The sequence below is a fragment of the Culex quinquefasciatus genome, chromosome 1 (genome assembly GCF_015732765.1).
Source record: "Culex quinquefasciatus strain JHB chromosome 1, VPISU_Cqui_1.0_pri_paternal, whole genome shotgun sequence".
NCBI lineage: Eukaryota > Metazoa > Arthropoda > Insecta > Diptera > Culicidae > Culex > Culex quinquefasciatus.
This window is the reverse complement of record NC_051861.1, coordinates 132,198,225-132,225,705: the sequence shown is the minus strand read 5'-3', so window position 1 is coordinate 132,225,705 and position 27,481 is coordinate 132,198,225. Positions and strand designations below refer to the sequence as shown.

The window sequence follows — 27,481 nt, the reverse complement described above, 5'->3', positions numbered from 1 at the left end:
AAAGTGTCAAAATGTACATGATGCCTTTTGAAATGTTACCGTCGAACTGTCAAACCCTTGACCAAGCGGCGTAGAAAACAAAAATCGCGAAAAAACTATCCAAATTCCTAAAACTGCAGGAAATCTTCACTTTCCTCATGCAAATCTACACATTGTATAATCTTTTCACTACTTTTCACGCGATTTACTATAAAAACAACCGACTAAACATTTCAAATTCCGCGAACCGCACACCATCAGCCTCTGCTTTCGATGGCAGGGATGCCAACTCTTCCGGTTCCAGCTTGTCCTGTTCGGATCTCGTAAAAATCCGCTTCCGTGCTGATCACACACAGCTCCTGAGCTGTCACTTACTACACACAAAATCAGAATAACCCTTAAAAGGGTACTTTCTATCCTTTTTTCAACTTTACCCGTCGTCACCCTTTTGAAAGGGTACGAGGGCGAAACCCTTCAAAAGGGTACTGGCTCAATACCCTTTAAAAGGATACTGGTCTTGGAGCGGCGCGCTCACTAGCGACATCTATGGGTCATAAAAAATGTTTGATACAGTAGCGCCATCTCTTGGTTATTCTTTTATACTGATTTAAGCAGAAGTTTCGTCTCAAAAATAGTTTCAATTATAATTTATTTCGAAATTTTTTACAAAACTATCACGAGCCACTCTATCTATCTATCTATAGATGTTCATCAGCAGGAATAGGTTTCTGACCACCGACAGCTATCCGGTAACGAAACGTCCATGCCAGAATGATTTCCGCGCTGCTTTGTAGTTCTGCTCCGAGCTGCACCTGGGACAGGTTCGCTTGTCTGCTCCGGGTTGTCATTTGTGCGCGCTTTTTTGCGGGAAAGAAAATAAACAGAAAATTGAAGTTTTTAAAAATATTGATATTGTAGAACTTACATTGCAGTCCTTTCCCGGTACCATGTCCAGCGCTGGATGATCCTTAGGTCGTTCCACCGGAGAGTCTCCCCCGTAGTGTGGGTTTTATTGTTAGTCCGCTTTAGGCAGCATCCTTCGACGAAGACTTAACTGTTGCTGTTCCTTAGAACTGCCGTTGCGGATGGTGCCAATCTGCTGACGAATGCGGCAAAGCAGATGGCGGGATTGAAGCTGGAGGTGTTTCGCAGCGCCGGGAACATTCTAGTCCAGGACAGGCTGCTCTGCCGGATAGAGCACTGCTTGAACTCGTTGGTCGTGCATTTCGAGAGTTGTTCGTCCGGGTCGAAGATGATGGACGAAGAAACCGTCGGAAACAGCCGGTCCAGCGGGATGGAAGCAGTCGGCTCAATAAACTCCGACGTGATGCTGTCAGCGTTTTGCTCGTCGTTGATGAGTTTGGATCTGGTTCTGGCGAACTTAGTCCGGAACAGTTCCGGCAAACTGAAAAAGTTTACACGCGATGACACGAACAAGATCTGACAAGTTCAAAACAAAAGCTAGTTCCGATTTTTAAACGCAGGGCGGCGCAGTCATCGCTTGCAGTAAAGAAAGTACCCTTTTGAAAGGGTAAAGCCAGCGAAGTGATTTCAAAGGGTGGTTTTCACCCTTTGAAAAGGGTAATCTGTACCCTTTTGCAAAGGGTAGAGCTCGGTTACCGTTTAAAAGGATACTTTAAACCCTTTCAACCGGTAACTTTAGTTTTGAGTGTACCGAGGTTCCTTGATCATTAGGTAAAAAGATTTGAAGTATATCAGATCATTCTATTTGAAGGTAGGTAACACAAATGTCGAGAAATGCAGGAAGATGCTTCCGTGAAGCCTTCAGTGCGTTCCGTGTTTACTGCCATCGACTTGTTCTGGGAGACCTTGAAGCTTGACAGAAAGTCTCTTCTTTGACAGCTCGTTTCAAGGGGACCAAAGTTGGTCCTTCGTGAAATAAGAAGATTTTAAGCGTGTTTTAAACCGTTGAACAAAACAAATAAAACTGAACACCACTTTCCGTGCGTCGATACTTTTGACAGTCAATATTCGCGCAACCTCGCGCGTCAAACGCAACAAACCTTGCGCGCGCTGCAGCGGGTCACTCACCCAATCACCCACCCACACACATTGACAGCCCATGTCAGAGATCCCATTTGGATGGCACGGAGAGGCGATCAATATCCACCGAGTGCAGTCCAGAAGTTTTGTGAATTCGTCGCGTAAATTCCCGTTTCCAGTCCGGTTCGTGCGTTAATGTTTGCGTGTGACGTCGTTGGTCGCGTGCGGAATTGACCGTCGAGTGCGAAATCCTCCCCGCGGGAAGGTCGTCTTCCATCCAGCAGCAGCAGCAGCAGGGGCTCTCACGGGTTTCACGGGTCAATATTTATCGATTGGTCGCAGCAGCAGCAGCAGTAGGCTATGAAGGGGCCACCAGCCACCAGAATCATCATCATGTGATAAAGAGAAGATATCGTGTGCGAGAAAGAGATAGCGAGTGAGACGATTCATCATCGCTGCCCAAAAGTGGGCCACCGGGCGCTACTGGTGCGGGATCCCCTCAAAATTTATAAATATGCACTGCCCGCGGCTGCTTTGCTAGCTGAGCTGACCAACAGCAGGACCAGCGAACGGGAAGGCGCACGGAGTGCGAAGAAGGTGCAATATTTATTAGAACCAACACACACACACACACACATACGGCGCGAGAGAACGGGGGGAAGCGCAACAAACGCAGCAATCGTAGGAACCATTGACCAAAAACATAAGTCAACATTATTACCTAATCGCGGCACTGACACACGGCTGCGGGAAAGAGAGAGCGAGCGAGTGGAGAAGCTGCTGAGTGACCGGCACTCACACACTCACACTACCAGCGGCGCAAAGGTAAACACACGCGAACATTGCATAATCAACATGAAGGGGGTGGGTGGGAGAGGGTGATAGGGGAAAGGGTGGTGCCACGGAAAGTTGATTTTTTGGTGGGATCTTCTTATCGGTGGAGGAGCTTTGCGGAACCGGCTTACTTTGGGTTTGTTTTGGATGCGTGACACATGGCCAGGGTTTCCGGGTGCTGCTGTTTGTGGACGTTTCTGAAGTTTTTAGGTTTTAGGGAGGTTATTTTCGGATTCTTTGAGTCTACAAAAAAGTTTTTTGTCTTTCAGGTCCAATATTTTACCCCTGACTCAAGGCGGTTCCCAAAAACACCCAAAAAGCAAAAACTAAAAATTTGGTTTATTGGACCTTTTCAAAAAAAAAAAAAAAAAACTCCAGACTTACACTTAGGCCGTTGCCTTTTTTTAGGTTTACTAATTACTAACTTAATTTTTATTTTGATGTGATATGTTGATGCTATTCTAAGGCTTTATTTTTTTAATTGCGTGTGTTTTGTGTTTCCTCTGTTTTTCAACACCTCTATTTGTTCTGGGCTGTTAAAAGCTAAACATAATTTAAAATGCATTTTCTTGCGCTGAAAATATTTGTAAGCATTATTGAAAAAGTGAAGGACTAGGTATCAATCCTTCTAAAACAGTAATTTTGCCTTTCACAAGACAAAGGACAATAATAGTCCCTAAACTTGTCATGCGTGGAGTATCAATAGATTTTTCAAATGAAGTTAAATACCTGGGAGTTATCTTAGATAGGAAATTAAATTGGAATGCTCATTTAAACAATATATTAAACAAGGGAATTAACGCTTTATATGTGTGTAAAAGAACCTTTGGAAAAAATGGGGTCTCCGCCCAAAAATGATTCACTGGATATATATGTGTATAGTAAGACCAAGAATTTCATATGCCTCACTTGTGTGGTGGCCAAAGATAAAGGAAAAAAATGCTCAAAATAAATTGGCTAAACTGCAAAGATTAGCCACTATTTCAACAACAGGTGCTATGAATAGCACTTCATCTGCAGCATTAAACTCTTTGCTAAATTTACTTCCTCTTCACAAATTCATTGAGTTGGAGGCATTTAAAAGTGCCCTGTTAATGAATCGTTCCACAAAGATTCAGGAAAAAGATTTTACGGGCCACTTAGAGGTCCTTAAAAACTTTAATCTGAATCCTGCGTTAAACTCAATAGTAGACTGGATGCCGACCAAGGCTAACTATAACATTCCGTTCACAGTGGACGCTAAAAGTCGCTACGAATGGGATAATGGTGGGATCGATTGAATTTTACACGGATGGTTCAAAAATGAATAATAACACGGGAGCTGGGGTTTTTGGCCCGGGAATTAAAAAAAATATTCCTATGGGACATTACCCTACAGTTTTCCAAGCTGAAGTATATGCAATAGTTGAATGTGCATATATTTGTCTCAAAAGGAACTACAGATTCACAAACATTTATATTTTTTCTGATAGTTTAGCAGCATTGAATGCCCTCAAAGGGTATACCTGCCAATCAAGATTAGTTTGGGAAGGAATAAATTTACTTAAGAAATTATCCCAAAAGAACGTGGTAAATCTCTACTGGGTTCCTGGGCATTGTGGAATTTTAGGGAATGAAAAAGCGGACAGTTTGGCTAGGAAAGGATCGGAGACACATTTTATAGGCCCGGAGCCCTTCTTTGATGTTCCTGACTGTTCTATGAAAATGGAGCTTAAACGTTGGGAATTATCAAATGTGAAATCTATATGGAATACTACTGATACCTCTAGACAAGCTAAAAAATTCATCTTCCCGAATAAGAAATCAACTCGGGAATTACTGAAATTAGATAAAAAGAATTTAAGGGTGATCACTGGTCTATTGACCGTCCACTGCCCTTGTAAATACCACCTATTTAATATGGGGAAAACTGCAGATTCTATTTGTCGATTTTGTCAGATGGAAACAGAAACATCAGAGCACTTGTTATGCAATTGCTGTGCCTTGATTCAAAGCAGAATTATATTTTTTGGGAAAGGGGTCTTACAGCCCTCCAACTTTATTAGGTTCCGTCCCAGTAGGGTAATAGACTTCATCAAAAAAGTCGACCCAAACTGGGACAAAATGCAGTAAACAGGAGCTGCCCCTCACCGTTCCATGGTGATGGGTTAACCTGATTTGCTATAAAAAATGGGTCACACCACAATATTCCTATAATTGGTCGCAGTGGTATTAAGGCTCTACAAAAAAAAGCATTATTGAACACTACGGAACACGGATTTTTCAAGCTTTATGGTCCCAAAAGCTACCCTAAAAATTTGAGCTCATTTGGTTAAGGTTTAATGGTTCCACCATTGACCCGAAGTTAGTGTGGAACTTAAATCACTGTGAGGAATTTATACTTATTAGCTCTTCTTAGTTTCCCAACACCATATAAAATGTTCCTAGTCTTATGGTATAAGAGAGCATCACCCGGGGAATAACTTTGTAGAACATCGCAATGCAGGTTGGAAACGATTCCGAAAAGATACAGGATGTTTTTAGGAGTTTGTTTTTTTTTTATGGTAAAATTAAAATAAAACAGTTTTAGCAAATTAAACAATATTTTATTAATATTTTTAATTTTTGGTAAATTTCCGTAAAATAAAAAAAAATTAAAAAAAACATTACAAGCCATAGTACAAAGTTTTGAATGATAAAAGTGAATCACGAACACAAAAAAAAACATCTTCTTTTATTTCCTTGTTTTAAACATCCATTCCGTTTTCTGCGACCCCATTTTAGTTTAATTTGAATAGTTGAATAGATTGATGGCTTATTTTTAGAGGGGCGAAATAAACTTTGAAAAAAATATTCGCTACGAAACAAAATTAAGTAAATAATTCAAGCAAAGCCCATTACAAAGTATCTGTGATTTTGGAAAAAAAAATACAGTTTTCAAAAAATCATGTCCCAATTATGTCCTCTTTCCCCGCTCCCCATGGGGTGTTAGTGGCACTTCACAGACTAACACATTCATTACCTTTCCTTGACACTACCGGACTTGGACTGACTTGATCCTAGCTGTCCCACCTCGTTCCGCAAAAAAAAAAAAAACAAAAAAAATCAAATGGTCTGATTTTGCTGAATGTAAATATCAAAAATGATAATTCTCAATTCATGAGAAAGCATATACTTAAGAAGGTACATCACGTGCATTTTTATTTCGAAGAATATTTTGAAGGGAGAGGGGACGATTTTTTTTAAATATTGAAAGGCAAGTTTTTTTTGAAACCAAACAAAAATATAATTGAAATTTACATCTAACACTAAAATTAATTTATGTGAGTTGAAAAAAACCCAGCAATAAAAAATAAAGAATCTGTTTTAATCTAATCTAATCGAACACAAGCACTGCAAGTCCGAAGAAAACATCCTGAAAAAACTTGTTATTATTTGCAATTGCAAACCTCTTTTTTAACACCTAAGCTTCCGTCCATCCCGGGATTCGAACTGACGACCTTTGGATTGTTAGTCCAACTGCCTACCAGCGACTTCACCGAGGCCCAGGGAGACGACTCCTACACCTGGACTGAGCTATCGACCTAACCCCTCTAGGTTAGACCGGGGCTAACATTTACCTCCCCGTCCGACGGAAGGCGTGATCAGACTAATATAGTCTCGAAAAATGCCACCTTCTGGGATCAAACCCAAGCCGACTGGGTGAGAGGCAACCACGCTTACCCCTACACCACGGTCCCGGCTTACCGTACCAAACGATCCGAATCAGTTAGGTGTGGTGTGTTGGTGTAAATTGGCAAATAATTATAATTTTGGGGGAAGTGGAATTGGTCAAATTGGGATTTAGGAATAGAAAAGTGAAGAAGCGGTAGGGAGGTTTTTAATCTATAATATGGGGATGATTTATTAAAAAAATATACTTTAAAAAGCCAAACAACCCTTCAATTGTACCGAGCTCCAGAATACTCAAAACTTCAATGTTATATACAGTCCAGACTCGATTATCCAAAGACCTCGGAAAAATTTCAAGAAAAACTTGTTTTTTTTTCGTTGTATTTTTTTTATTGTTAAGCTTGAATATGACCCCAAACATGCTCTAAAGTGATTTGGATTTTTTGAATCCAAGATGGCGGCCAAAATGACGGTGTTGAAATATTGAAAAATGTATTAGGGACCATCCATAAACCACGTGGACACTTTAGGGGTATGGCGATTGTCCATGCTCCATACAAAAAGATTTTTTGTATGGACCATTGTCCATGAGGGTGGGGGGGGGGGGGTTCGAGATTACCAGAAAAGTGTCCACGTGGTTTATGAATGGTCCCTTAAGTTTTGATATTTTAAAAAGCAATCAACAACTAAAATTTGACTAAAATGGGGTTCCAGAACTCGAATTTGATGTTTAAAAGTAAAAATAGCAAATAAAATATTTTTGTTCATGATTCGATTATCCGCAGCACCATATTTTAAAACCTTCGGATAATCGAGTCTGGACTGTTTACTAAAACTTGCGAAAGGATCTGGCATAAACGTCAGTGATGTTGAAAACAAACGTAAAATAACTCAAAATTTAATTTTTTGAAAAGAAAACTATTTTACGGGTTAAATCTCATTTTAAACTCAAAATGCAAAAATAAACATTTTTAGTTCAATACAATTAAATTTCGGTGTTTGTTAATTCCAATTTCTTTTTACTCTTTTTTCAGAACCGACCCCACTGACCCCCGGTCGTCACTATAGCAACTCACAACTACACACACACACTCACTCTCACTCCCGAACGCCCACCACCCACACCCGCGCCCACCCCATCGCGGGAGAGAGAACTGCTCTAGAACGGGACTCATCTTCCCATTCACACTCACACTCTCACAACACAAATGCACGAGAGAGTGCGAGCGAGCGGCGGATGAATGACAACTGCGGCGACGGCGGTCATCCATCTTTGATTCCGCGCAGGCCAGCGCCAGACCAGCCAGTGTCGTAGTAGGCCTCTTGACGGAGAGTTGCGAGACTGTGTTGTTGGTGGGGCCACCACATCAGCACAGCACAGCACCATCGCAGTAAGCCGAGAGAGCGAGCGATTAGAAGCAGCAGCAGCATAGAAGCAGTGTGTGAGAGGGAGTGAGAGAGAGGCAGGCCTGTCTGTCGGTCGATCGCGGTTGGAGCGAGCGAGACGGGACAAGTTGTGGAATATGGCTGTGTTTTTAATTAACATATGCAAGTTCAATGGTTGTGGCATAACATTTCCCAGCTTGGGCGATCTGATCCAGCACATCGAGGACACCCACATTGGTGAGTACCCCGGCGGAAGAGTGGACAAATGGCGGGTGGCCACCTTTTGGGGCCTTTTTAGGGGTGCCCCCAGGTTCCAATTAGAGTTGGCCATTTATTGACGAAAATGTGTGTGTGTTGCTGTGTGGTGTTGCTCTCTCACTCACACACACACACGTACACTCACCATTGATTCCGATGCACGGCACTCACTCTCTTGGATCGGTCGGCCCAAAGTGTTAAAGTCGAGGCGCGAACCTCTCTCGAGCGTCGACAAAGTGTAAACATTGGACAAAATTGCACAACAAACCACCCAAACGGATTAGTTTAATGTTTATGTTTGATAAAGAATTTTTTAAATCGTAAACTTTTGTTGAGAGTGCAATTTCTTAACAGTTGGACAGTTTCACTCAAATCTTCCGCGGGTTGCTTTGATTTGCATTCGAAAATTCTTGACAAAATTGCAACAAGAATAAAACATTTTGCATCTTCCCTTTCTCAGGGTTCGCACTAGAGTGCAACTACTGTTCATGTTTGTATGAGTAAGAGAGCCCCGAGACACGGTCGTCGTCAGCAAGGTGTTCTGTTACTATTGTTGTATTTCTGAGCCCCGGTCCCGTGTTTTGGGGGGACCTTATTTCGCGGAAAGCATAAACACATGCACCGCGAACGACTGACGCGATCTCAACGACCAAGACATAGACACAAACACACTCATACACCAAGTAGAGGCGACAAGTGGATTTTGTAAACACAGCGCAAACAGCCGAGACTTGGGGACGGCCGCCGCCGCAGCCGGCTCATAATGTGACTAATTTGGAGATTATTTCTGTATGAGCTCATGGCCGGCTAGGACTGGCGGCGAGGGTTTGTGATTGCGCGTAATAACTACGTAATTTAGGTATGGTTTAGGGTGGAATATTTGAATTTGTAAAATTTCATGCAGTTTTTGTTTCTGAACTTTTTCTGTACTTGTTGATCCTTAATCTTTTAGGACCCTTGATGTCCACAGATAATATGATGAACTTTCTAACGCCCATGGTTACTCCTGAGCACCACTTTTTTTGTTGAATTTCTCTGCAACCATATATTTATTCAACTCAATTGAACATGCATAGGTTTATATAGATGGTTAATTTATAGCCATTAAAATTTCAACTAATTTGGTCATGCACACACCTCACACAACATCAAAACTGATCCGGTGCGTTTGGTACGGTATGTCCACGTATCCTTTCTCCCCTGTAGATTTTGTGAAATGTGATCCGTTCAAAGAATCCTCTCTGCGGTTAATGCAACGCAGTTGGCCTGGCTGCTTTGTACTACAAGTTTATTTTTTTTTATAGTCGAGCTTAAGTATGATCCCGCTTAGTATGACTACGCCAAACTGATTTAGAATTGTTAAATCAAAGATGGCGCCCACAATGACGGTGATGAAATATTGAAAAACAGCAGTCAATTATTCAATTTTGACTAAAATGGGGTCGCAGGCTCTAATTTGATTTTAAAATCAAGAAATTAAAAAAAAAAAAAAAGAAAATTAAAAAAAGAAAAAAAAATCTTCGGAACTTCGGATAATTGAGTCAGGACTGTACGAATAATGTAGAAAAATGTAGAAAATCTTGATTTAACTCTGGGGGATTGGGTTAAACTGGGGAAATTGGACAATTCGGATAATCGAATCATGAAAAAATGTTTTTTTTCCTTTTTTTATTTTCTTACTTTTTCTTCAAATTTGAGTTCTATAACTAGATCAGTCAAACTTGAGTGGTTGATTGCCTGTTGCAAATGCATTATCTCCAATTTCATCACCACAATTTTGGCCGAAATTTAAAAATTCTAAATCACTTCAGAGTAGTAGCCTTTTGATTTTTGGTGAATTTTCGATGTATCAAACCGCACATTTTTTTTTTCGTCAAATTTTACATTTTTTTTAAACTAATAATTGCGTATCAACTGTACGAGTGTTGAAATTTTGGCTTGTAATTTCAATTTATAGTTTTTTCGAAGTATGATTTTTGCCTTCTTCCTAATGAAAAACTGTAAAGAAACTCGAAAATGAACTTTTTAATTAACCTTTTAGACTCACCTTCATTTATGCTTATCGACTCAAAATCAAATTCTGACCAAATGTCTGTGCATTGGTGGAAGTGTTGATGATTGTGTCACGTTCCCCAGAAAACCATTCCCCCGAATACCATTCCCCAGAATGAACCGTTCCCCAAAAAACCATTCCCCAGAATGTATTATTCTCCAGAAAACCATTCCCCAGAATGTACCGTTCCCAAGAAATATTTATCGTGGTGATTATAATTATTTCCAAAATAAAAAAAAAATCCAAAATTTTCAAAATTTCTGAATGTTGTCAAAATTTCCAAAATTTCCAAAATTTCCAAAATATCCAAAATTTCCAAAATTTACAAATTTTCCAAAATTTCCAAAATTTTCAAACTTTCTAAAATTTTTAAAATTTACAAAATTTCTAAAATTTACAAAATTTACAAAATTAGGGAACTATACCCTTTTTCAGCCTATTTCTATTATCGGCCTAACAGCACTTTGATAAAGAATTACAGCTTTCATAAAGTGTTTTTGACTGTTCCAAAGTAATAAATAACTCAAATAAAAGTGAGCAAGCAACTCTCCATTGTTGATACATCTGAAAATTTTGATTTAATAGCGGAAAACTGCAAAAGTGATGAGAATTGGTCGAACGGCTTAGAGTGATTAAAATGGGTATATTTCCCCTACCTAAATTTCCAATATTTCCAAAATTATTAAAGTTTCTAAAATTTCCAAAATTTCCAAAAATTCCAAAAATTCAAAAAAATACATATAATTTCAAATTTTCAAAAAACAAAAAAAAATAAAATTCGTAATCTTTAATTTTTTTTAAATTTTAAAATTTCTTTTCTCTTTTATTTTGATTTTTGAATTCCAAACTTTTTGATTTTTTTTTAAGAATTTTGAAAATGTTTTTAATTTGACTTTTTGACTTACCATTGACAAATTATGATCATAATAGATCGAAAAATCTCGAACGTGATGCGAGAAATAAAGATTGAAATATTACGCTCGAGTGTTATCCCTTCTTTAAAGAAAGAAAAACTTTACTGACTGATACAAGTTGAATTTCACCTTTAAAAGGGAGGAGGAGAGTTTTCCCTTCTTTAAGGAAGGGAAAAAATACTTGACGACTTACACAACTTTTTAAATTTGTTATCACTAGTCAAGAGAGTTTTTCCTTATGGAAACAAGAAAGAATACAAGAAAAAAAACTTTAAAGCGAATTCTGCAGATATCACAAGTCAAGATAGTTTTCCCTTCTTTAAAGAAGGTAAAATTCAACTTGTGTCAGGAGACCTTAAAAGAAGGAAAAATTAGTCAAATATTGTAAGTCAAGAGAGTTTTCTTCTTCCAAAAATGATAAATTAAATTTTGTCACCTAAAATAAAATTTAGAAAATTTAAATCATCATGCAAAGGAGCAATATGCCAAAGGTCCAATATGTCAAATGGAATTACACCAATGACACCCATAATCATATTTTATTTTATCAAACATTTTTCTTCTTTGCCTAATAAAAATAGCATTCACGGAAAACAAGAAATAAAAAGAAACTGCAATTTATTCGGCATTTGTATAACAAATTTAACATGACTGAAAAAGAAGGGAAAATTTCTTAGAATAATAGAACGAGTCATAAGCCGAATTAACATTTTCTATTATTTTATCAAGAATTGTTGTCAAAAAAAAGGAAAATTTCTTGGCATGAATAAAATAACCTTGTCTATTTTTTTTTATTTTCTAAGAAATTTAAAACAAACTAATATTTGAAACTACTTTGATTTTTCGAGAAAGAAACTTTTCTGGGGAATGGTTTTCTGGGAAATGGTACATTCTGGGGAATAGTTTTCTAGGAAATGGTATACATTCGGGGGAATGGTTTTCTGGGGAACGTGAAAAATCGTGTTGATCAAAAATATGCACTTGATTTTCTCGACTTTGGCTGAACGAATTTTGTCCGGATGTGGTCTACTCGATCCACTTTCGGGTCCCACAGCTTGATATTGAAAATTGTAAAGTTTCATTTAGTTGTATGAAAGTTATGATAGAAAAACTTTTTAGACGGCTACCAAAAAGGGGGATTTTGAACATAACCTCGAATGGTCGCCACGAAAGAGCCGTGTACAGGGATGCCATTTTCTTAAAAGCCGGTATCTGTTTTTTTGCTTGACAAAAAAGGCTGCAGTTTTTTTTAATCCGGAAATTTATGTATCAGGCGAAATTACTATATAAATGTGATGAAGGCACCAAATAAAGGTGGATTGAGTAATTTTATTTTTCAAAAATTTTGCGATGTTCCTGAATGTTAAAATACATAGCTCAAAAGTTGTCTTTTCATCACTGACAACTTATGACACATTTTTGCTTTCCTCACCTTACTGAGGAAAGGCTATAAAATCACTCGAAAAACGAAATTCTTAATTTGACCTCCTAGACCCACCTTCATGTATACATATCGACTCAGAATTAAATTCTTAGCAAACGTCTGTGTGTGTGGTGGGATGTTGATCGAAAAAAATTGCACTGGATTATCTCGGCACTGGCTGAACCGATTTGGACCGTTTTGGTCTCATTCGATCCGTCTTGAGGTCCCATAAAAAAAAGCAATCCACTTTAACGACCCCCGGGTCTTTTGTGGGCTCTGTTGCAAGTTTCTGCTCATTTCTAGGCGTCCGAAGGTTATGTGTGGTGAGTCACCCAAAACCTCTTTTACGCAATTGGACCGACGTTTTACTTCCCCGTCCGATAGAAGGCCAGGAGGATAAGGCGGGAATCGAACCCGCGCCCCACAGCAACTTAGGGATCGGCAGCCGAAGCCGCTAACCACCACGCCACGAGGCCCTGAGGTCCCATAAGTCGCTATTGAAAATGATAAAGTTTCGTTAAGTACTTCAAAAGTTATGCTAAAATAACGATTTTAGCAAAAGTCCGGAAGATTGTAAAAAGGGTGGTTTTGTAAGAAACCCCATCATGTCATACATTTTTAGAAAGGTATTCGAAAGACCTTTCCAACGAGTTCAAAAGATTGAAGATCTGACAACCGTATCAAAAGTTATAAGCACATAAGTGCCCTGAATTATGAAGATCTGACTACCCAATCTGATGGTATGAATAATAAATCTAGTTGATAGAACACTAAATGGTCCGCCCTTTTGTATCTATTTTGGATAGCATTACCCTCTAAATGTGAGGAAGGCACCAACCACCTAAGGGTGGAATAAGCAACGTTTTTAATAAATTGTCTTCATTTTGCCAAATACATCATTCTCATACTGATCAGTTGTTCCGTTCACAAGATACAGAATGTTTGGATATCATTTATTTATGAACAGCTGTAAAATTTTTATGGAAATTTGCATGGACAAACCAACTACAAAATTTTAGGAAAATAGAGGAAAAAATGTTCCAACAAAATTGGCTTATTTTAAAATGAAGGAAATTTTAATGTATTTTAATGTAATTTTTGTGTATCGATACACTGTATATTTCTTGAAGAATAATAAATTCTGAAAAAAGATGGTTGGAATCGAACTATTCTCTTAAATCGAACCATTCTTTTAAATCGAACTTCTCTTAAACCTTAAACTGCTCATGTTTGAAATACGAAAAAAGCCTATGAAAAAAATATACTGTTCTGAAAAATAAGTGGGTCTATTTCTCAATAGAAATCGTTCTTTTATACGTTTTTCGCGAAGAGCTTCGTCTTTGGGTATAAAGTCCATGCTGGATAACAGTTCAACATTTTGAGAAGTGAAATGAAACCCCATTCCCATGCACCGACATCAATAACAATTACCTGAAAAGATATTAATAATTACTGTTTTTGCGATGGTATGTCGTTTTATCACGCAATGATATTTCGAATTATTTATCCGGCATAGCTTTTGCGGAGCAGAATAAGCAGAGTAATTCAAATGATTTCTGGAGTTTTTTTTGAAAAGGTCCAATAAACCAAATTTTCAGTTTTTGCTTTTTGGGTGTTTTTGAAACCGCCTTGAGTCAGGGTTATTAAAAAACACCCAAAAAGCAAATACTAAAAATTTGGTTTATTGGACCTTTTCAAAAAAAACTCCAGATTTAATCATTTTACTATTTTTACTAAGTGGAAACCAGGTAGGTACTTGAAATCTTAAAGATCTAGTAATCTTATGTTCTTTAGTCGCAAAACTAAAACTCAACTAGATTGCAAGCGTGTAAATAAACCGATCTCATGAGTTCCACAACCTACTCCACGCAGTGCCGCGTGAGTTCCTCCCATCACGCGATGACGTACATCGCTCCAGCCAGCATAGAAAGTGTGAGAGAAAGAGAGAACTAGTAGCAGAGTAGGTGGGTGGGTCAGAGTGGGTGGAAATGGAGGTGCAGCAGAGTGCAGCAGTGGGGCATCATAGCAGGCGCGCGCTTTTGAAGCGAATCATGATCATAAACACACACAGACATATGGACAGAGTAGAAGGCATCAGGCCCGGCTGTTTCGATGATGATGATGATGGTGAAGTGCAGATCCATTGATTGAAATGGGAATCAGAAACAGAATTGTTTGGGGGGATATTAGAGAGATAAACGATGCAGATTGATTGCGTGGGATTAGGAGGGTTCAATTTTGATTTAATTAAATTGTTTTTATACATTTTTGAGACTGTCGATTCTAATTTGGTTTTCTTGTCTTCTTTCTTTCCTTATTTTTTGAAACGCCTTCTAGATTTCTTAACTGCACGCGGTTTTATTTCTCCGCTGCGGCGCGATTACTTTTGGCCTTGGTCCAAGCACAAACTGCCTGGCTGGCTGCCTTTTTTTATTGGCACTTTTTAGTGTTATTATTATTTTTATTTCTAGTAGTATTTAGGGCATCTCCAGCGCTGGGGTGCAAATCAAATTTGCACCCGGCTCATGAATACCGAGATCAAATTTGCCACCTTGAAAAAACTCCGTCATCCCCACCGCTAGGGTAGCAAATTTGCCACCGAAACAAGCCCACCGCGGGGGGCAAATATGGGTTTTATCATTTTTGCTCTCGTTTACCTTCAAAATCAATAATTATGTGTTGATTCATGCCTAGAAATGCTAAAAGTTTATTAAACTTTTTAATCCTATTGAAAATTTCAAAGAATTTCATTTTTCGAAAATGTCGAAAGTTTAACTATTTGCTACCCGATTTGATTCCCACCAAATTTGCTCTCGAGTTTGCCCCGAGTCTCCCACCGCGCGTAGCAAAGCAGGTATCAAATTTGATCTCAAGTTCATCTGTAGAAGAAAAATATGTGTCGGTACCTGTCGGGTACTCATTTTCTGATACCCGACAAGTACCGGCAAGCCGGGGGGCAAAGTTTTGAATGCTTTTTATATGTCTGCTCTCTTTATGATATGTATGATTCAAAAATTCAAAAATTCAAAAAAAATCAAAAATTAAAAAAAAAATCAAAAATTCAAAACAAATCAAAAATTTAAAAATTCAAAAATTCAAAAATTCAAAAAATCAAAAATTTAAAAATTCAAAAATTCAAAAATTCAAAAATTCAAAAATTCAAAAATTCAAAAATTCAAAAATTCAATGCAAAAATGCAAAAATGCAAAAATTCAAAAATTCTAAAATTCTAAAATTCTAAAATTCTAAAATTCTAAAATTCTAAAATTCTAAAATTCTAAAATTCTAAAATTCTAAAATTCTAAAATTCTAAAATTCAAAAATTCAAAAATTCAAAAATTCAAAAATTCAAAAATTCAAAAATTCAAAAATTCAAAAATTCAAAAATTCAAAAATTCAAAAATTCAAAAATTCAAAAATTCAAAAATTCAAAAATTCAAAAATTCAAAAATTCAAAATTCAAAATTCAAAAATTCAAAATTCAAAATTCAAATTCAAAATTCAAAATTCAAAATTCAAAATTCAAAATTCAAAATTCAAAATTCAAAATTCAAAACAAAATTCAAAATTCAAAATTCAAAATTCAAAAATTCAAAAATTCAAAAATTCAAAATTCAAAAATTTTTTCAATTTTGAATTTTGAATTTTTGAATTTTTTTTTTTTGAATTTTGAATTTTTGAATTTTGAATTTTGAATTTTGAATTTTGAATTTTAAATTTTGAATTTTGAATTTTGAATTTTGAATTTTTGAATTTTGAATTTTGAATTTTGAATTTTGAATTTTGAATTTTTTGAATTTTGAAATTTTTGAATTTTTGAAATTTTGAAATTTTTGAAATTTTGAATTTTTGAAATTTTGAAATTTTTAAAACTTTTGAAATTTTTGAAATTTTAGATTTTTTGAAATTTTGAAATTTTCAGAAATTCTTTGAATTTTTTGAATTTTTGAATTTTGAATTTTGAAATTTTGAAATTTTGAATTTTTGAAATTTTTGATTTTTGAATTTTTGATTTTTTAAATTTTTTATTTTTTCCGTGCTTGATTCGATTTTTCCGTGCATAATTCCACTTGAAGCGGTAGCAAACAGACTGAATACCGGGTAGCAAAGTGAAATCCCGAAGAACTGAGAGCAAATTTGCTACCGCGACAGGTACCGCGATGGGGTTGACGTCGGGTGCAAATTAGCTTTGCTTCGATGTTTGCACCCAGCGCTGGAGATGCACTTATGCACATCATCTTCTGTACGTGGCAAGTCGAAGTGGTGCTTAATTACCACATTCCTAACTAAACAGAGAGGGATTAGATTTTTGGTATTTAACTAAATTTTGAGATCGAAGTAGCATTCTTTGAACGGTCTTCATAATTCTAGAGTAAATTTTCAAAAGGTCCTATGTGCAAAAACCTCAACCTGAGAAATTTGATGTCAAAGTTTTGATGTACATTTTTAATTCCCATTTAAACACGGTTAGGTATTTTTCAATACTAAAAACGCTAAATTGAACCTATACTGATGCCTTTTAAGGGTACTTAACGAGAATCATCAAAAGTCTAGTTTAAACTTATTTCTGAAGCAATTTGTTTCATACGACCTGTGATTGCACATAGGACACGTTTCATAGGACAAATTTTGCACATAGGATTCAATACATTGGATCAAATTCATGCCGCATTGCACATAGGAATTTTCCAAATTAAATTTAAATCTTGATTTAAAAAGAACAACTTTTTTATAATAACTATGTTCGTCCAATCCTCGCGCAACGTGTAGGCAACAGCTGATTGAGAGCATGAAATGTTTCAATGCTTCCAGCGCGCGAGAGAGAAACCGTTAGGAGAACAAATCGACCAATCAGAGAACTCGTCAGCATCTGTCAGATAGGTGCTTGCAAATTAACTTACACGACAATGTAAACAATCTTTGCTTGGGTCCGGATAGGACTCTTCGTATTTTTCTAGTTTTTTTTGATGTTTTTTTTATGATTGTTTGCCAAAGAAGTGCCAAAAACTTGGTGTAGGCTAATTATTTATCGTTCAGGTAAGTTTTTCTATTAAATTACAGCGGTGGTGGCGGATTGTAACCTGCAATCCGTACATTAAATCATTTTTTTGTTATTAATTATTTCAATATTTTTTACAGAATCTACTGAACTAGTTTTGAGGACTGTTATTATTTATCGGTCAGTGAAAATGCCCGACGGGAATTGACCAGTTTCAGTCGCTATGAATCACTAACTGTGAGAACAAAAAAGTCGATCTCGCTTGCCGGAAAGAGAAGTGCAAGAACGACTATCCAAACTGGCGACTTCAGGAGTGTAAACAGAAAATTAGCAAGCAACCACTTGGCTGCCGTTGGTAAGTTTAATTTGATGGACTGAATTATTTTAGTTTTGATGAGGAATTTAGATTTAAGGTGTCGTGAAGGCGGTTTGCTGTGGCATTCCGGACAAGTTGAACCGCACCACGGAGGACGTGGTGACGTTCGATGCGCACTGTTTTCCGCACCTGGTAGAGAAGTTGCAGCTGGACCTGCATGAAATGCCGTTTTCACAGTGCGTCCAGTGGGTGGAGGGCGCCAAGTTGAACCAGTTGAGGAGGGAAGGCATTGGGTACTCGCGGTTATTGCTGTACGACTATGATATCCACTTCCTGCCGCGCAACATCATCCACCAGTTCCGAACGGTGACGGCCGTTACGAGTACAGCGTGGCATCTGCGGCTCAAGCAGTACTATCCGGACCGAGATACAGACAAGTAGATTTTGCAGAAGATTGCCAACGAGTACGAGGTGAAATAAACAGTTCAATGATAGTAGGAAGAGCAGTAGCAGTTCGAGCCATAAGCACTCGTCGTCGTCTTCGTCACAAGAATCACAGCAGTAATGGTGGAAGTAACAGTAAGAAGAACAGGCACCGCTCAAAATACGAGCGGGACAAGAATAAAGACTGGAACGGCACTCGGAGCACGATTGGGAGAGGGAAAAGGACCGTCACCGCACAAGCACAGTTCTCTTTCGAGTCATCAGGCCTGCCCAAAACGACAAAACAATTGCTATACAATTTTAAACTAAACAAACCAACATAAAAATTAATAAAATAAACACATTTTTGAAAATAATCTTTGTTTTTCTCTCTTTTAATCAAAATAAATGAATCGTATTTGCAATAGTTGTTTGTTTATTTTAACAGGATCTGATGAAAATTATGTTATGAAAAAAATGGTTTGCATTTTCAACTTTGATCAAACCTCCGGCCCTTCAATGCTTTAGGAAAATCGGATCTAGCCCGCAGGGCCAAAAGGTTGGGCACCCCTGGGGTAAATCGTCGATTTCGTCTTTCCCATTCGTCGTCGTCCTCGGATCGGCATCGGTGGTCGTCGACGCCCAAGCCATCATCGAGGAAGTCGTCACCACGTAGGATGTGACCGCGAGCAGCAATTACGAGACTACGATAAACTGCAATGACGAAGTCGTCGGCGTCGCAATGGAAACGACCATATTGACCGACGGGGACGAGATCAGTACAGCGACGTTGTACCCGTTGCCGCTGGCGTCCGAAGAGTAACCTCCACCACTACCGCCGATGCCGCCCATTCTCCGTTGCCACCGACCTGTCCAACGCCCGCGTCGAAACCTTCCCCGAAGCCCATCAACAGCAGCAGCAGCGTCTCAACGTCGCAGTAACCCGTTTTAACCAGCAACAAAAGTCATGAGCAGCGGCGCCACGTTCGCCCAATCACAAGGTTTTTCTCAATCGGTACTATGTTTCCAAATCACTTCTGTTTTATCAAGTACCGAGATAACAATTTTACATCTTTTCAATTTATTAAAACAAAATGTAAAAAAAAGTTGCACCGACCACCACGTCTACGGCCGCTTCTGGGACGTTCTCCTCAATTTCGATCTTGGCCGCGACGGGTGGAACCATCGGAGCTGGAACGCTCACGACGTTGCCGCTGACCTCCTTGTCCTTCGTAACGTTCGAGGTCGATTCCCGCCGGCTACTTGCTCCGCTGTGTGGATGCCGATCCGAGGACGACGACGAGTGGGACAGCATTCGGTGGCGTTCTTCATGGTGGTGCTTCGAGGATTATGAACTCGACGGTTTACCCGACGAAGAACTGTACTTGTTCCGGTGACTGTCCTTTTCCCTCTCCCGATCGTGATCCTAGTGCAGATCCCAGGCTTTATTCTTGTCCCGCTCGTCGTTCTACCGGTGCTTGTCCTTCTTACTACTGCTGCTGCTTCAACCACTTCTGCTGTGATTTTTGTGAGACGACGAAGACGACGAAAAGTGCTTATGGCTAGAACTGCAACTGCTCTTCTTGCCATCCTTTAACGGTTTATCGTCCCACATCAGCTTCCTCATGTCAATCTTCGCCTCCTTAACCTGCTTTTCAATGACCACGACAACGACCTTCTTCGGTTCCGGCGTCGTTGGTTCCTTCTCACTAGTAGTAGGTGGCGGCGGCGGAGCCGCATTCAAATTCTTCTTCTCGCTCTTCTTTGTTTGCCCTCGTGCATTTACTTCACCGGCGTGCATTTGCTTCACCTGGTCCGTATAGTACTGCTTGATCCGAAGGTGCCACGCTTTGCTCATAATGGGCGTCATCAAACCACCTTCACGACACCTAAAACCAAAATTCCTAATTAACTCACAATTAAATCACGCAATTCTCCAAATTAAACTTACCAAAGGCAGCCAAGTGGTTGCTTGCTCAATTAATGTTTACACTCCTGAAGTCCCCAGCTTGGAGGGTCGTCGTTCTTTCGCTTCTCGTTCCGGCCAGCGAGATCGATTCGGTTTTGTTCACGCCGTTGCTGATTTATCCTCAAAACCAGTTCAGCAGATTCCTGCAAAAAAGTTATCATCAAAAAATGTTCAAATTTCAGGTTACAGTCCGCTACCACCGCTGTATTTTAATAGAAAAACTTACCTAAACGCTAAATAATTAGCCTACACCAAGATTTTGGCACTTCTTTGGCAAAAAATTATGAGAAAACATCAAAAAACTAGAAAAATACGAAAAGTCCTATCCGGACCCAAGCAAAGATTGTTTACATTGTCGTGTAAGTTAATTTGCAAGCACGTATCTGACAGATGCTGGCGAGTTCTCTGATTGGTCGATTTGTTCTCCTAACGGTTTCTCTCTCGCGCGCTGGAAGCATTGAAACATTTCATGATCTCAATCAGCTGTTGCCTACACGTTGCGCGAGGGTTGGGCGAACATGAAGATTGCAAAATATTTTTATTTTAGGGTTTCATCAAAAAACGACTTATAAATATTTTTAAATTAGCTTAATAAACATGTACATAGGTCATTTTGATATGGGCGTATATGAATCATGATTATTAAATTATATAAATTGCACATAGGTCGATTTGCTACGGTTCTATGTGCACGTTTGACTCGAATGCACATAGGACTCCCAAGTGGTAAACGACCTATATTTAATCTATGTGAAATTTTTTGAGAGAGGTTTTAGGTTGTTTTGTATTTTATCAATAACTTGAAAAATAAAAGGCTTTTAAGAAATTGGATCAGCGGATAGCGTAGTTTCCGACTTGCAGAATGTCATGCAATAAATAACTCAGTTTGTTTATTTTGTCGCATAGGACCTTTTGAAAATTTACTCTAGAATTTAGAAAGGCTACAATTACGATGACTAATGATATGATAAAGTGCGAGTTGAACACCACACACACAATTTCAATTCGATTTCTGCGTTTTTTTTTGTGGGTAGAGAGTCGAACATTTGGAATAGAACTGCGCAGTAGGGCGAACGGTCGGTTGGTGGTGGAGCAACGTTTGTTTGCACTTTGTATGGCGACGATAATTAGTTGGTCGACGTCGGTGAGTTGTGTCGAGTTAAGGTGCATTGTTTAATTATCATCGCGTACCATGCAGGGAGGTCACTTCGGCACTCTGTTAGACGTATGATGTAATACTTTGAAACATTTTAATCAGTCAATCATGATAATCGTGATGACGTTATTATCATGACATACTGCAACTGTTGATCGTACCTTGTCTAATTTTCTATTTCTCTCTCCCCCTTCCACTCCAGACTACGACTCCCAGATCATCGGCCAGAAGGAAAAGTCCCAGTCGACATGCCTTCCGCTGAGCTACGTGCTCCGGTTCATCACGGACCCGTCCTCGCGGAAGGACACCAACGGCTCGTCTGGTGGACTGACCAGCACTGGTGTGTCCGTGTCACCAAGCGCCAACCTAACCTCCACTACGACCACCCCCAGCGGACTCAAGCTAACCCCGGTGGGTAGTTCCGTCGGTTCGGCAGCAGCGGCCGGCTCGGACTGTGGCGGTGGTGGTTACCAGAGCACACCTCCCGGCACGCCGGGCAGTACAACGTCGTCGTCGTTGCTGGGCAATGGCGGCGGCGCCAACAATGGCACGGAAGCGACTACGAGGTCGTCGGCGGCCGGAGCAACGGGCTGCTCGTCTGGGGGTTCGGGAGGGGGTAGCGGAGGAGGCGATGGCAAACTCGGCACGACCGGATCGGCTGGAACCGATATGAAGCGTAAGATTGCCATCAAGCACCACAGCTACAGCATGTCCTCGTCGAACCGGAGTACGACGCCCACGGGTGAGGATTGTTTTGAGAATAATAGACTAGACATTTTTTTTGTTAATCTTCAAAATTTAAATTTAAGGATTGTTTTTTTATTGTAGAAATAGCAATTTCAACATTTTTTTTTTATTGCGTGGATCCTCTAAAATTTTATAATTTTAGGAATTTTAAGACATTTTTGCATTTTTTTTAAATTTCTGATTTTCAATAATATAATTAGTTTTCTAAATTAGGCTGGTACAAATTTTATTTAAAGTTTTTGTCCCCCTTCAAAGTTGGCTCGAAAAATCAGGGGCGAAAAATATTTTTTCAAAAAACTTCAATATTTTTATGAAAATTTAAGTGCAATTAGTTAAAATCAATTTAAAATGAATTCCCCTGCGTTTAGAATCATTTTTAGCATGTTTGGGTTGATTTAAAAATCTTTTGAATTTTCGAAAATTTTCGATGTCTACTATCGCTAAAGTTTTTTTTTCGCTAAAATTTTTGTTTTCGTCAAATTTTACATTTTTTGAAAACTTTTATTGCAAAACAATTGAACTAGTGTAAAATACATTTTAAAACACTTTTTCCATGCAAATGTTGAAACTATGGCATGTTATTTTAATATTTATATTTTTTTATTTTTTTGCCCCCCCCCTTCGACTCCGGCCAGAGCCGAGGGACAAAAACTTTTAAAAATATTTGCATCGTCCTTATATAAAAATAATAGATGAATAAAAATAATTTTGAACTTATTTATTGGATTTTAGGCTTTAAATTATTTTATTTTTTCTAGCATATTTAAGAATTTCAGGAATGAAATCACGAGTTTAGATCTGGAGTTTTTATGAAAAGGTCCAATAAACCAAATTTCCAGTTTTTGCTTTTTGGGTGTTTTTGAAACGGCCTAGAGTCAGGGGTATTAAAAAACACGCAAAAAGCAAAAACTGAAAATTTTGTTTATTGGACCTTTTTTTTAAAACAAAAAACTCCAGAGACTTTTTGAAAATTAGTTTGTGGTTTTGTTTTCTAATATCTGGAATTTTAACAGCTTTTGAAATTTTTCGAGTTTTATTATTTTGTTTATTTTTTCAACGATTTGTAATTTTATCAATTTAAAAAATAGGTGAAAATCAATCAGCTTTATAAATTAAAAAAAAAAACTTACCATGCACAGAACTTTTTAAATTTAAGAAAAATGCTAAATTTTGTTCCGATTTTTTAAAAGGATTTTTGAGGAGTTTTATTTTTTTTAATTCTTGGAATTATCGAAATTTTCAATTATAAAAAAACTTTACAATTTATATCTACTTCTTCGAAACGGATCAAAATACGTACCCGAGGTTGGTAGATCAAGATCATTTCTTTCATTCAAACCCCGAAATTTTGAACTGCAAATTTTAGGAGATGCTGTAATTTTGAGTTGATTCCTAATGTGTTCAATAAATGTTAAAATAAGGGTTCTTTTTTAAACTGTCGGTATTTAAGGTATGTCAATGTTTTAGCAATTAATATTTTTTTTAGAATTCTTGAACTTTTAGGAATTTATACAATTTAAGTAATTTTAGAAGTTTAGAAGGCTACATAAAGTTTGAAAAATATTTGCAACGGCCTAACTGAAAATCTATAATTTGTTTTAATGTTTCAATGCTTTAAATTTAAACCATATAAATGTTTATAAATCCTGGGAATTAAAAAAAATCCCGGAGAAAATAAATTAAGGGATTGCGAAATTGAAGCAAATTTTCTAAATTCCGAATTGAATAAGTAATTTTTAAAATTCTTCAAATCCAAGAAAACTCAGTAATGTTTAAAATAAAGCAATGCTTTTCAAAACCGACTGATTTCATGTTTTTAAACATTTTTTTGAGGTTTTAGAAATTAAAATAAAATCGAGGAAAATCTTGGAATCTTTTATATTGCGTTTCAAAAAATATTGTTAATTCGGCTAAAATTTAAAATTTTGTTAAAATTCTAAATTTTAAGAAACCTTGGAAAAATTTCAAAATTAGGGGTTGTTATTTGAAAATAAAGATTTTTTGGAATGGAAAAGATCGAGAAATTCTTGCAAATATTGTATATTTTAATTTCTAGGAACATTAGAATTTGAGGAATTTTAGGCATTCCAATGATCTTTATAATTTTTAAAATTATAGAAAGTTTAAGATTTTTTAAATGAGCGATACTTTCCAGAAGAGGCTAACCTTACAATTTTCTTTGAATATTTTTTATTTTGTTAAAATTTGAAGAATTTTAAAAAGTTCAAAAATTCAAAACTTTTTTAAATTTTTTGAGAATTTTAATTTTGGAACGTTTTTAAAATGTGAAAAATCAAGAATATTCCAAAAATAAAGAATTTTTGAAATCTTAAGGACCGACTTATTCAAGCAAATATTTATTTAGCAAATATAAATTTCTAAAGCTACAGAAGTTTTTAAAATTTTAAGGACACATATTTTTTTTTTAAATAGTTTTTTTTAATTTTTAAATAACGAATCTTGTTTTGTTATTTTTTCATTCTATGAATTTTGGAATAAATAAACTTGTTTTCAGCATTACACAGTAAATAAATTGCTAGAATTTAGCAATTTCTTTGATTAAAAAAATATTTCTCATGAGAATTGGGAAATTAGTTTTCGTTACATTAATGGGTTTTTGCAATACTGAACATTTAAGTTATACGAATAATTTTATTAATGCATGTTTATGATTTATTTATTTTTGATAACGATTTTTGAGAAGTTTTAGGAATGTTTAAAGTTATATAATTAGAATTTTCCAACGTTTATGTTTTTTTTTTAACATAAGAATCTTTCTAAATTCAGTTTTTTTATTTAAGGAATAAGAACTTTTCTAAATGTTAATTTTAAAGAATTATTTTTATGTTTGAAGATTTTTAGTAATTTAAGAGAGAGTGATTTCAGTTATTTCAGTCGGCAGCTGATCCTTTTTTGTTACGGATTTTTTTTTTATATATTGAATGTTGTTCTTCCAGGTAGCGAAATGGACGACGATGACATGATGGTGTCCGAGTCGGAGGACAGCAACGACTCGTGGACGACGGAGGAGTTCAGCTCGGAGTTTATCATGCGGTACGGAAGCAGGTGAGTTGGTGATTCTATCTTTTGGTCAATTCTGGATATTGATTTGAATCTTTTCTTTTTTAAGGCGGCACTCCTCCTCATCCGGCGGAAATGGACTAAACTCATCGAATGAGAAACCGTTTGCGTGTCCGGTGCCGGGCTGCAAGAAGCGCTACAAGAACGTCAACGGCATCAAGTACCACTCGAAGAACGGCCACAAAAAGGACGGAAAGTATGTCGTCGTGTTGACTCCTTCGAGAGGTGAACCGGAACTAAGTTTCCTTTTTCTCGTTTCAGTCGCGTCCGGAAGGGCTTCAAGTGCCACTGTGGCAAGAGTTACAAAACGTCGCAGAGGCTCAAGAACCACCAGCACAGTGCCCACCAGAATCCGTCCGCGGACGGAGGTGGAGGATCGTTGCAATCGCCATGCGCGATCGTTTCGTCCATCGTGGCGGCGACGGCGTCGTCGACGCTCGGTATTCCCAGCATTGTTACGGTAACCACGGCGGCTTCCGCCGGCAGCACCGCCGCCGCATCTAGTCAAATTGGTGAGTGGGTTAAGCTGGTTGGAGCGTGGGATGGTTGATTAGTCTCGTCTCAATTTTTAGCATCCACCTCCTCGAGTTTGTCCTCGTCGTCGTCCTCGTCTTCGTCGTCCTCTTCATCATCCTCTTCGTCCTCGTCGTCGTCGGCCAGTTCCCCAAACGGTAAGTACGACAACCTGGGCATTCTGACGCCGGCCACGTCCCCAAAGCTGACGCTGGTGGGCACGGCCGCCGGAACCGCCGCCCAGGAGAACCTCATCCCGCTGACGCCCATCAGCCCGGCGTCAGCCAGTTCTGGCGGGGGAGGCGGAGGTGGCGGAACCACGACCGTGACGACGGCCACCCTGGTTGGCCAGCTGCACACCGAAGAGACGTAGCCGATACTCAAGAACCTTTTGTTGCGAAAGTGTTGAGAGTGTTTCGTTTCGTTGTGGGAAATTAGTGAAGAATAATACGCTTTTATCTATACCGAGACTCCGTGGTCACGTACAGAGATATGATACTAAAACAAAACATACACACAAACACACACACAGCTACTGAAATATTAAATTACAGCAAAAAAAAAATAGACCGACAGAGACAGAGTTTAGAGAGACGATTATCGAGCATAACTTCAGGAAATCAAACTTAGCAGTTCACAACACATAAAATAACACAAAAATCTACAAGATATGTAAAGATTAATTGTTGGTAATATTAGAGCTTGGTCTCGGCACAGGTAATAATCCCATTTTACTAGCGATTCGTAGATATTTTAGGATACAAAACACACACACACAAACAAACACACACACTAATTTATTGAAGCAAATTCCGTACTTAAACAATTAGAGCAGTTAGAGTTAGTCGAGTTCGAGCAGGTTCCCCCCGTTTCCGTTGTTGTTTGCCTCCCCCCACCCATTCTATTCTTCTATTTATCAAATTGTCATCATTGTTCGATCTGTTTGTGTTTATAGGTTCTGTCTTTTCTAAAAAAAACCCAATATTTATTTTCTTTTGAAAACTTGACCAATAAAACAAAACTAAAAACTGACTAACTTCACGTCTGAAACCCCGGGTTGGAAGAAACTGGCCTGCATGGAAACATCCCAAACTGTTGTAAGAAGCAATATTTAGTTCGAAAAAAAAATTCTTGCAGTTTGTAGGACCAAACATACACGTCATTGCTGACGCGACTTGTGACGGGACAAGCCACGCCCTCTCGAATAGTAGGCGTGGTTTGGTTTTCCTTTTGAGTCGTAATGAAGCAGAGTAGTTTTCTAGATTTTCGCAACAAAAATGTGTGTTTTTTTTTTAAATAGAATTAATCTTTTTCTATTTATTCCTTATGTCCAGAAAGACATTTTTCATAAATAATTCCACCATTCATACAAATTTGTATTTTGAGAAAATATTTCATGCAAGGTTGTTAATGGATAAAATTATCGTCTGACGATAACAATAATGGTTATCGTTATTTCGGTAATTCTATTGGCGATAATTTTATCGACGATAACAAACAATAAAATTTACTTAATCGAACCATATCATGGTAAATTTTCAATGCTTTTACTAAGATTTTTTTTTGTAATGTAAAATTTCACAAAATACCGCAATTCTCTAATTTTCAAAGCAAATCAAAATTCTGTATGCATTTTCAATCAATTGATTTTTTTTTGTAAAATACTCAAAATTTCATTGAAATATGGAAATCAAAAAAAGGGAAATTTTGCATGCTTTTTCACTTACCAGATTTTTTTTAAATCATAAATTTTTCACAAGATAATGTATTTTTTT

The 27,481-nt window shown here is 37.7% G+C and overlaps 2 protein-coding genes across 3 annotated transcripts; one reads left to right on the top strand and one right to left on the bottom strand.

The window, feature by feature from the left end:
• The first annotated feature begins 2,046 nt into the window (after positions 1-2,046).
• LOC6045733 (uncharacterized protein DDB_G0271670) lies at positions 2,047-26,856 on the top strand. The gene is made up of 7 exons (XM_038248094.1): positions 2,047-2,808; positions 7,503-8,091; positions 21,568-22,107; positions 25,070-25,178; positions 25,243-25,389; positions 25,455-25,705; positions 25,766-26,856. Exons 2-7 carry the CDS (start codon positions 7,992-7,994, stop codon positions 26,077-26,079), a joined length of 1,461 nt encoding a protein of 486 aa, XP_038104022.1. The 5' UTR covers positions 2,047-2,808; positions 7,503-7,991; the 3' UTR covers positions 26,080-26,856.
• Positions 19,364-20,579, bottom strand: LOC119765033. 2 transcript variants are annotated; one of them, XM_038248096.1, is made up of 3 exons: positions 20,436-20,579; positions 20,192-20,352; positions 19,364-20,129 (listed from the first exon to the last, which is right to left on the bottom strand). In XM_038248096.1, the coding sequence occupies exon 3, from the start codon at positions 20,108-20,110 to the stop codon at positions 19,745-19,747; it is 366 nt and encodes a 121-aa protein (XP_038104024.1). In that variant the 5' UTR covers positions 20,111-20,129; positions 20,192-20,352; positions 20,436-20,579; the 3' UTR covers positions 19,364-19,744. The 2 variants fall into 2 exon arrangements, with proteins under 2 accessions (XP_038104024.1, XP_038104023.1); XM_038248095.1 differs by having other exon boundaries at positions 19,364-20,352.
• Positions 26,857-27,481: the final 625 nt, after the last annotated feature.

Bases quoted from the DNA above. Each gene is read 5' to 3' on its own strand.
- LOC6045733 (XM_038248094.1), top strand. From the start codon at position 7,992: ATGGCTGTGTTTTTAATTAACATATGCAAGTTCAATGGTTGTGGCATA. The intron at 8,092-21,567 runs GTGAGTACCCCG...CTTCCACTCCAG, and splicing joins CATCGAGGACACCCACATTG to ACTACGACTCCCAGATCATC. The intron at 25,706-25,765 runs GTGAGTGGGTTA...CTCAATTTTTAG, and splicing joins CGCCGCATCTAGTCAAATTG to CATCCACCTCCTCGAGTTTG.
- LOC119765033 (XM_038248095.1), bottom strand. From the start codon at position 20,110: ATGACGCCCATTATGAGCAAAGCGTGGCACCTTCGGATCAAGCAGTAC.